This window comes from Chiloscyllium plagiosum, chromosome 33 (genome assembly GCF_004010195.1).
Source record: "Chiloscyllium plagiosum isolate BGI_BamShark_2017 chromosome 33, ASM401019v2, whole genome shotgun sequence".
Taxonomy (NCBI): Eukaryota; Metazoa; Chordata; class Chondrichthyes; order Orectolobiformes; family Hemiscylliidae; genus Chiloscyllium; species Chiloscyllium plagiosum.
In genome coordinates this window covers 7,082,198-7,092,933 of record NC_057742.1, presented here as the reverse complement: position 1 = coordinate 7,092,933, position 10,736 = coordinate 7,082,198, and the positions used below count along the sequence as shown (strand labels likewise).

Here is a 10,736-nt window from a genome sequence, read left to right as displayed (position 1 = left end):
CACCACCCTCTGTCTTCTACCTTTGAGCCAGTTCTGTATCCAAATGGCTAGTTCTCCCTGTATTCCATGAGATCTAACCTTGCTAATTAGTCTCCTATGGGGAACCTTGTCAAACGCCTTACTGAAGTCCATATAGATCACATCTACTGCTCTGCCCTCATCAATCTTCTTTTTTACTTCTTCAAAAAACCAATCAAGTTTGTGAGACATGATTTCCCATGCACAAAGCCATGTTGACTATCCCGAATCAGTCCTTGCCTTTCCAAATACATGTACATCCTGTCCCTCAGGATTCCCTCCAACAACTTGCCCACCACCGAGGTCAGGCTCACCGAACTATAGTTCCCATTGTTAAACAATGTTAATTTCCAGTTCCACATCTTCAGTTATTTTTTCCTGTCCAGTTATGGCTTTCTTCAAGTCCACCTCCTTCCACGACATTTCCCATGTGAGCATACCTCTAGGACATTTAAAAAAATTAATCCCATTTGTGTCTTTGGGACATTCAGCATTCATTACTCATTCCGAGTTGCCCAGTAAAGCTAACAGTTGTGGGCTACCTTCTTGAACCACTATTCATGATTTGATACAACAGTTAGATTTTCTGGGCTACATCAAAAGTCAAATACAGTAATGTTAGATTAGAATCCAATCTAGGACAAAAGGGGTAAGAATACCTCACCTCCTTCCTTAAAAGATAATACCTTTTTGCTGGCAATTTGACAGCTTCATGATATTTTCACTGATACCAGTCTTCCAGTTCATTTCAAACTGAATTTAAATTCTAAAGCTGCTGTGGGATTTGCACTCAGTTTCCCTCAATTGCACATGTAACTGTGACTATCATACTCTCAATCTTGAGTATCTCAGCACAGTTCCTTTCAAGATTGAGGACAGTAGTTTTCAGTCTAATATACAATGTTCCTCGATGCTGACTCTCACTGCAGCTGTGGTATATATTGTGTAAATGCACATAATACAGTTAGAAACTAAATTGTAATTTATCATAAGGGAGCATTTCACAGCCACACCTGGAAAAGCATGTCACGTCTAACCGAACCAGGAGGAGACAATCAGATGTAGTCTGATTTGGAGCTGCTGGTGTTGGACTGGGGCGTCCAAAGTTAAAATCAGACAACACCAGGTTATAGTCCAACAGGTTTTTGGAAGCACTAGCTTTCCGAGCGCTGCTCCTTCAACAGGTGGTTGTCAACCAAACGCTAGTGCTTCCAAATAAACCTGTTGGACTACAACCTAGTGTTGTGTGATTTTTAACTGATGTAGTCTGAACTGTTCTTATCAGCAGCCTGCAAGAATTAAACAGAGAGAGTTCTCTATGTCTAAGCTTGGAGGGCGAATGTTCAAACATCACAGAGCACGCTTATCATCCTTTTTGTAATCTTTAGGGACTGCATTTGTCGTCCAATGGGACAAGGTCTTCCTGCCGGACCTGGAGGACATTGGAAGTTTCACCTTTCAGGCGATGTTGTGTCAGGAAGGACGGATTGTTTTCAGCTACAAGGATGTGAGTATGTGAGGGATTAGCTGGAATGGGAAAGCAACTTGCTCCACCCTGAAATATAAACCTGAAAATAAACTGATGAGATGGAATATGAGGAAAACAAATCTAATTATACCTTGATTTCAGTGGTTATTCTATTGACTAGCTTTTCATCAATTCCTCTTTATCTACTGCCAAGGAACAGAAGAAAGATCACCAACACTTCCTGTTTTTATCATAGAAAAACAGTCTTCTGACCCCAACAAGAAAACAATAGACCCTCATTTGCTTAAAAACCTGTTAATATTCAAGATTTGGAGGTACCAGTGTTGATTTTGGGGTGGACAAAGTTAAAAATCACATAACACCAAGTTATAATCCAACAGGTTTATTTGGAAGCCAGTGCTTCCAATTAAATCTGTTGGGCTATAACCTGGTGTTGTGTGATTTTTCTAATGCTATTTTTCAAACTTTTCTTAGTTCAATGGAAGAATTATTGAAATGCTAACCCTGTTTTTCTTCCCACAAATGTTCCAGACCTGCTGCATACAGTCTACAAAGTACCCTGACCTATCCTTTCCAGTCCAAAATGGATAAAGCTCACACTTGCTTACAATGAACTTCATCTGCCACAGTTTTGCCTATTCATTTATTCTAACAATAGTCAATCACCTACATTTTTTATAATTCCGCCTAACTTTGTGTCATCAGATAATTTGGGTACATGACATTCTATGGGACTATAACCTCATTCAGAACTGATCACTGTGATTTGATTCCAACTCTGGAGACATTACTTCACGTGTAAAGAATTGTTATTAGCTTTGTTTAATAGCTCTGCACTCCAGGAGCTGTTCTGTGGTTTTGAAATGAGAGAATTGTAATTGAAATGCTCAAACGTTAATATTGATGGTTTATTCTAAAGAAGCTTGTAGAAGTACTTATACACAGTTGCATTCTTAGTTTTTTTAAAAAAAATTCTTCACAATAGAATAAAAGAAACAAAAGTCTGAAGTATTTTGTTTCCATGATAAAATGTACCGGGGATTGAAGTTTTAAGTCAACTGGGTTAGAATCAAGAGCTCCCAGACTGGTGTAGAACAGGTTGGATATAAAGCAGCAAAGTTCTAAGATTTTATCTTGGGAGATAACAAGATAACAGCATTAAAACAATGTCAAATTTGCACACATCTAAATATTCTGATATTTTGATTTAGCATTGGTCTAGCAGAATTAAGAACTGCACTTTGTCAAACCTTCAATCAAAACAAGATCACAAATGGGACTGAGACTTGGGTATTTGGGGGCTGGGTGTCAGGGAGAAGGGGTCGTATACAGCTATTGGGAAGCTGGTCGATAATATAAAGGGAAGATCAACCTCACTCTCCCTTCAGGTGCTGTGCCTTGAAAAGGGCATTGGCAAACATGGACTCCTGTGTTGGTCAATGGTTATGCTTGGGAGAATAATGCAAGAACCTCTGAAGATGGCAGACCAGTAATCTATCCTATTCTCACCACTTGCCACTGGTATGTTTTGGAAGGATTTACAAGCCAATCCTCAACTTGTTGGCTTGTTTGTCAAATCCTGGAGTGGGACTTGTACACTACTAACTCAGAGTCAGATATGTTGCCATTGTACCAGAAGACCTTACAATTGAAGATGTACATTCTTGGTCTTATCAATGTATCCCAGTATCAGAGGAGAGACACATTGCCTCCATAGAAAGCCTTTTCCCATTTCCACATCCGACAGTTTAATTTATGGTTAGATTCCCACTCTGGATTCATGCTGAATTGGTACTGGATCCAGATTTTCACAAATCACTTTGCTGAGAACCCCATAGTCAGCAGGAAAAACAAACCTGGTCCATCAATTTTGAAGGCTAAATCAACACAGAAGATAAAGTGCGCGATCAACTACTCAATTTGAAATCCTTTTTATCTCCAGCTTCTTTGTAGTAAACCTTTAGCATGGAAACAATCGCTTGTTGAGTTGAGATTTATTTTAATGAATCTTCCATCAATATTTTGCCAATCATTTGTTCTTTTCTTTGACAGTTCAACAGAGCTTCTGTTAACAATTCCGTGATGAGAAGCCTTCATTAGACACACACAGGCACATGCACGCACACCTGCAAGGACAAAGTCCTGTACATTGAAAGATGATAAAGTAGAAATCGATGCTTGATTCAAATATTGTTTCCAAATCCATTAAGTGACTGAATTTCAGGTATTTTCCTTAATCTCTGTTGCACCATCGGTATGGGGGAGAAAAAGCCGTAGCTTCATAGCTCCATGGGTAAAGTGTCAGGGAGAACAGACTGGGAGCTTATGTAGACGACGCCAATGGATGGGCATTAATGTTGCTCTTTAATCTGTTCTTCAGGTTCCAATAATTGTGACTCAGATAAATTCTGCGGAGCACCCTGTCAAAGTGGGACTGTCTGATGCCTTCATGATAGACCACAAGGCACCGCACGTTCCTGGTAAGTAAACTGCCTTTCAAACCTACTCAATAAGTTAATACAGCAAATGAAATCTAGACGCCAGAGTCAATTAGACTGACTGTCAATCGGCAAACTTTAGCAATGCCTCCATACGCCCTCCCTTCGAGCTTTGTGAAGAAGTGTTTAACTGATGGTTCCTCCTACTGAGGAAACAGCCAGCCTTTTGGTGTAAGTACTTTGTGCACAGGTGGGAAGAGAAACAAATTACATGTCTGTTGAACATTTAATTCAGTGAATGTTCTCAGACACTTTGTAAGGTTTGTGTGAAAACAGGTATGCAGTACCAAAGAAAAAGGAAAAACTTGCAATTTCTTGGAGGGTCAGATTTGTGGCTAAATGGCTTACTTTTGCTTTTAAATTCCTTCGAGGCGAGACCACCAAAAGTAGGAAGTGAAAAGGTGGATTTTAAGGTGGATGTTGAAGTTGGCGGGCTAAGTGGTGATGTGGGTGGGGATCTTACAATGTTTTAGGAGGTGAAGCTATTGTCACCACTGGGGGGAAATCATCGAATCACAGAATCCCTGTAGTGTGGAAACAGGCTCTTCGGCCCAACAAGTCCTCACTGACTCTCCGAACAGTATCCCACCCAAACTCATTCCCCTACCCTATTACTCTACAGTTACCCCTGACTAATGCACTTAACCTACACAACCCTGAACACTATGGATAATTTAGCTTGGCCAATTCACCTAACCTGCACATCTTTGGATTGTGGGAGGAAACCGGAGCACCTGGTTTGGGATGTTGGGGCCAGAAGCAGTGGATTGGAGTGATGTAGGGAGGGGATGGTACTGGAGGAGGTTACTGAGAGAAAAACAATTGAAACAAGAAGCAATCTAAACACAAGAATATCCATTTAAGGCCATGGAACTGGGAACAAGGGTGGTATGATTCGAACTTGGTGTATGATAGAGTTACAGCAACAAAGCTTTGGAAAAGCTAAAGTTTCAGGTGGTTCTAGGATGCTAGACTGTTGGAGGAGTGAAGTGGGGAGCATGGAGGAGCAGAAAGGACAGGCATTTTGTTTTTGTCGTACACCCTCACATTATAGATTTGCAGCTCCAAGTGGAAGCACTTCCATTAGCCACACAAGTTTCTAGTTTAAAGACCTTTTTCTTCCTCAAACGTTAAATTGCTGTTTATTAGGTAAGTAGACCTGTAAGGGGCAGATAGTATAACTGATGATTTGCAGGGTGAGATAAAATGGACTGAAATGCTCTTCCCAACCAAAAGGGAATTTTAAAGATTGTATCTTCTGCAAATATGTTCAATAGCTCTTTTCTGGTGATCTCTGGGTTTGGCAAGATAAGGAGCACAATGCAGGATTATGAAGACTGTTAATGCAGATAGGGACAGAGCTCCAGGATTTTAACCCAACAATGAATAAAAGGAGGCACTATATATTCAAGTCAAGATGGCTTGTGACTTTTGGAGGAACTTTCTGGTTGTTGCTGTTCTTGTCCTTTTATATGCTAAAGGGCTTGTGAGAAAAACCTTGATGAGTTCCTGCAGTGCCACCTTGTAGATGGTAAACGTTGCAGACTTGGTGTGCCAGTGGTGAAGGGAGTGAATGATTAAGGTGGTGGGTAGGAGTTCAATCAAGTTGGCTACCTTTGTTCTGGGTGCTGTTGGATCCATGCAAGTGGAAATTATTGCATCACAAATCTTGTGCCTTGTAGACTGTGGCAGGCTTTGAGAAGTTCAGAGGTCAGTCGCTTTTCCAGATCTTGTGTTGATTTAGTTTTCTATTGCGTATCCGTGCTCATCATTTTCTATCATTTTCTTATATGTTCACGTTGGATCCCATTCTCCCTCAGGTAAGGAACTCCTGTTTGATCATGTGTTGGCCTCTCCCCACTTTCTTGATACCTCATGCCAAAGGTCAACCTCGAAAAATATTACAAGTAGGAAACGATTGAACTGAAATCTCGCTCTCAAGAAGAAGTTGCTGTACCTTTTGTGCAGTGAGACTTTGCTGGTTTATTGGTTTTTCAGACCTTTCTGATGAAATGTGCCTCGTAACAATCATCTTATAGAAAGTGTCTTGTTGAAAAACAATTCCATTATCTTAATTTGCTTTCTTTGGCAAGCTTCCGTTGTGACCCAGTTATTTGCACATTCTCTGTTAATCAACAGGGTGGCTTCAGACTGCTCCCAGTTTGCAACCATCAGCATTTTCCTTATCCCTTGGCATGACATGTTGTTTTTATTTTCCCTGTCTGACCATAACATTTGAGATGCATTAAAGTCAGCTTTTATTGCTTTAGACCCATTGCAAATTGTGAATGCTGCCAGAGAACAAAGTAACCTAGACCAGACTGATGGGTCACATTAAGCTTGAAATATTTTTGCAGAGAAAATTCTTCATTTCAGGGTATTAAGATATTATCTCTGAAGTTTACAATCTTTAAGAAACATTGTACTGTTGCTTATTTTGAGTTGACTTGAATTGCATCCTGCCACTATACCGAGGAATTGGCCCATCAATAATCACATCCTGCTCATTAAACTCCAAATCTCTTAGAGACAGTGTTGGGGTGGTGTGGAGTTGTTGTATTGCCATAGTCTTACCAGACCATAGGGGCTGCTCTCTCATTAGAGAGAAGCTGACTGGTGGTGATTTAACCTGAGGGCCACCAGACCTCAGGTGAGGGAAGAGGTTGAGAAGGAGAGTCCATTGTGGTAACCTCAAACTGGTGATAGGAATTGAACATTGGCATCACACTGCTCTGTAAACCAACAATCCAGCCAACTGAGCTGAACCGATTCCTGGTGGTAGGGGCAATGGAGGGGAAGCCACATTTGTGTTGCACTCCTCCAGAGGATTGGACCCGGCCGAGGATGGACAACACCGGGCAAGAGAGATCTCAAAGTCTTGAATACCGATGGCTTTTGTTGGGTGTGGGCGGTGAAAAGGAATTTGGAAACAGTCAAGATCAAAGAAATTGGTCACTTTACTATATTTTATGCATACTTATATATGTATGAATACTGGTAGACTCGCAGGCAACGCATTAAAAAGGAAAATGGATTGAACAATTCAGTTTACACAAGGAAGAGATCATTCAACTGCTCCTGCCCCAATGAAGCAAAAAAGGAATAATAGTTGTAACCCTTTTGTGGAGCTGCCACCAGTTGTGCCTGATCGAGATTCCTGATCAGGACCGATTGTGATAGGAATGTGTTTGCATCCTCGGATTTTGATTTCCACAATTAAAAAGCTTCCAGCCAAAAATAGCCAGGCACAGTGGCTCAGTGGCTAGCACTGCTGCCTCACAGCACTGGGGACCTGGGTTCAATCCCAGCCTTGGGCGATTATCTGTGTGGAGTTTGCATGTTCTCCTTGTGACTGTGTGGGTTTTCTCTGGGTGCTCTAATTTCCTCTCCATGGTCCAACAATGAGGTTAGAAGTCATGTAACACCAGGTTGCAGCTCAGTAGGCTTTTTTAAAATCACAAGCTTTCAGAATGCTGCTCCTTTGTCAAGAAGAGCACGTAATTTATAGGTGAAAGAGGTCAAAAGATCATACAAATGGAGTGTCAACAGGCCAAACAATAACGAGAAAGTGAGGATTGCAGATTCTGGAGATCAGAGTCGAGAGTGTGGAGCTAGAAAAGCACAGCAGGTCAGGCAGCATCTGAGGAGCAAGAGAATCGACGTTCGGGCAAAAGTCCTTCATTAGGGGGGAGGGGGTGGGGAGGAAGTTAGATTAGATTACATTACAGATTAGATTACATTACAAAGTTAGCCGATCCTATCGTGGGTGGCATGGTGGCACAGTGGTTAGCACTGCTGCCTCACAGCGCCAGAGACCCGGGTTCAATTCCCGCCTCAGGTGACTGACTGTGTGGAGTTTGCACGTTCTCCCCGTGTCTGCGTGGGTTTCCTCCGGGTGCTCCAGTTTCCTCCCACTTTCCAAAGATGTGCAGGTCAGGTGAATTGGCCATGCTAAATTTCCCGTAGTGTTGGGTAAGGGGTAAGTATAGGGGTATGGGTGGGTTGCGCTTCGGCGGGTCAGTGTGGACTTGTAGGGCCGAGGGGCCTGTTTCCACACTGTAATGTAATCTAATCTAATCTAATCGTATTCTCACCCCACTCCCCTCCCATTTATCTGTCCACCCCCTCGGCTCAGAAGTTTCATTCCTGATGAAGGGCTTTTGCCTGAAGCATCAATTCTCCTGCTGTTCAGATGCTGCCTGACCTGCTGTGCTTTTCCAGCACCACATTCTCGAGGCTAAATAATAAGCCTCAGCAGGTGATGAAAGGTGTCAGATGGTGTGAATAAAGTGTCAACAGCTATACAGCAAGTGAAGGGATGATGTATAATCTGATTAATTGAGGCAGAGACATAATTACAAAAATAAGGTGGTGCTGGAAGCAAACCATATGGCTGGAATGACATGATAGGTCTAAGAGTCACATGCTGAGGGTCATACCTAAGTAGTGAGTAATCCAAAACTGTTCAAACTAATTAAGATAGAGATCATAACAAGTTATCAAGGTGATGCTGCTAAAATGAGACAGTGAGGAAGAGTTTCCAGATCCAGAACAGTGTGCCTGGGTCACATGTGACGTGGTGGGTCAGTGGTTAGCACTGCTGCCTCACAGTGCCAGGGACCCAGGTTTGATTCTGGCCTCAGGTGACTATCTGTGTTTGCACATTCTCCCATTTCTGCGTGGGTTTCCTCTGGGTGCTCCAGTTTACTCCCACAATCCAAAGATGTGCAGGTTAGTGTTTAGGGATGTGTGGGTCAGGTACATTAGGGCCAGGGAAAGGGTCTGGGTGGGTTACTCTTCAAAGGGTCGGTGTTGACTTGTTTCCATACTGTAGGGGATTCTGTGGTCACAGTTGAGACTATTTTCATGGATACAGAACTTGGCTATCAGTTTCTGGTCGGCGATTCTCCACTCCCACCTCCCTCTGCTGTTAACATTCTGTTTTACATATGAAAGTTGGTGATTGTGGGGTTTTCTCCAATTGAAAATTGCATCTGTCCCACTATCCACTCCATTTGTTATGTTATTATGACCTTTTATTGGGGGCTGGTCAACTGATTGCCTTCTCTGCCTCTATTTGTTTGGCTGTGACATTTCCTCCAGATAAGATTTCACTGCAAGTTGGTTTTAGATGATCCAGTCTTGACTTGACTTGCCAACTGGCTACCCTGTCATTACAAGTTGGTACATGCCCTGCCAATTTGAAACGGAGCCATGTGAATCTGATTTAACTGCTGGTCTCTACAGAGTTTTTCTCCCCCAATTGGGTTGGCTATAGCTGCAGTACAGAGTCCTCTGCACCCTGCTTTCAGATCCTTGCCCACTCTCACCCCTCACTATTTTTGTATCCTTCTCTGACAGAACAGCCATCTGAAATCTCTATGCTCCTCTCATCCCAGCCCTCCAGTCATAATCACTCCACCTTAGTGGCTGTGCTATCAACGGCCTATGAGTCAAGTTCTTGAATTTTGTTCCCGAAGGGCTCAGTGTTCTTTTCTCACTTGTCCAAATATCTCATTTTGTGTCTGCATCTAACATTTTGTATGATAATGCTCCTGTGAAAGACCATTTTACTCTGTAAGGTTACCATATAAATACAGATAATTAGAAGTAAAGTCAGCAATGACTCCTGCCTAGAGAGTGTCTGGTGGCCTCTGCTCAAACAAGTGTGGGGCAATTTTACCGTGTCAACAGGAAGTGGTCTGGAATGAGGTGTCAACATCATTTGCCCATTTCCATTGGTTTTCTAACGGGAGTGTAATGTTCTGCAAGTTGTTAAATTTGTGGGTGGGAATAAGATCACATTCCATTGTAATGATAGCTGCAATTATGTAGCTTTGTTGACTGTTAAGGTTGCACATAAAGAATTTTCATTTAAGTGAGGTTCCATGGGATGGTTGCTACTATAAGGATTCAGGATAGACCATTTAGGATGGAAATGAGGAGACATTTTTTTCACCCAAAGAGTGGTGCGCCTGTGGAATTCATTACCACAGGAAGTAGTTGATGCCAAAGCATTGAATGTATTGAAGAGGCAGCTAGATATAGCACGTGGGAGTAAATGGGATCAGAGGTTATGGTGAGAAAGCAGGATTAGGCTGTTGAGTTGGATGATCAGCCATGATCATGATGAATGGTGGACCAGGCTCAGAGGGCCGAATGGTCTCCTCCTGTCCCTATCTTCTATGTTTCTATGTTTCTATGAATGACCTTATCCCCATTTTAAGCATGTGCCTTTAGGAAAACAAAACTGGAAAATAAGTGGGTGGGGTTCAAAAAGATCAGCTTCTGAGTTATTTTTATCTATTTATAGAATATTGCAGTTGCTGGTAACTACACTTATTATTGTCCATCCCCAATTGCCCTGGAGAATGTGATGTTAAATTGCCTCGTTGAACTGCAGCATTCCTTGTGATGTGGATATATCCATGGTGCTTTTGGGAAGGGCGTTCCAACATTTTCCTCCAACAATAATGAAGGGATGACACTAAATTTCCGAGTCAGGGCATCCGGAGTTTGGAACTGGTGTACTTCTTTGAGTCCGCTGCCATTGTCCTTGTAGGCAGTGAAGTTTGTGTATTTGGATGATGCTATTGAGGAAGGTAGAGTTAGCTCATTTCCCTTGAACCTAATGTTTAAATCTTCAAAATGCTAAAGAGATTCAGCTTCAGTGACCCACTGCCAAAGATCAGAATGTTCTTCTATTAAATTAAGGCATTCATCAAATTTTA

At 42.1% G+C, this 10,736-nt stretch overlaps 1 protein-coding gene across 1 annotated transcript in view; it reads left to right on the top strand.

Moving 5' to 3' along the window:
• LOC122539786 (plexin domain-containing protein 1-like) overlaps positions 1-10,736 on the top strand; it is a 276,760-nt gene that overhangs the window by 142,815 nt on the left and 123,209 nt on the right. The window contains exons 6-7 of the mRNA XM_043674842.1: positions 1,407-1,525; positions 3,888-3,987. Of these exons, the coding sequence (XP_043530777.1) occupies positions 1,407-1,525; positions 3,888-3,987 (219 nt within the window). The remainder of the gene's footprint in view (positions 1-1,406; positions 1,526-3,887; positions 3,988-10,736) is intronic.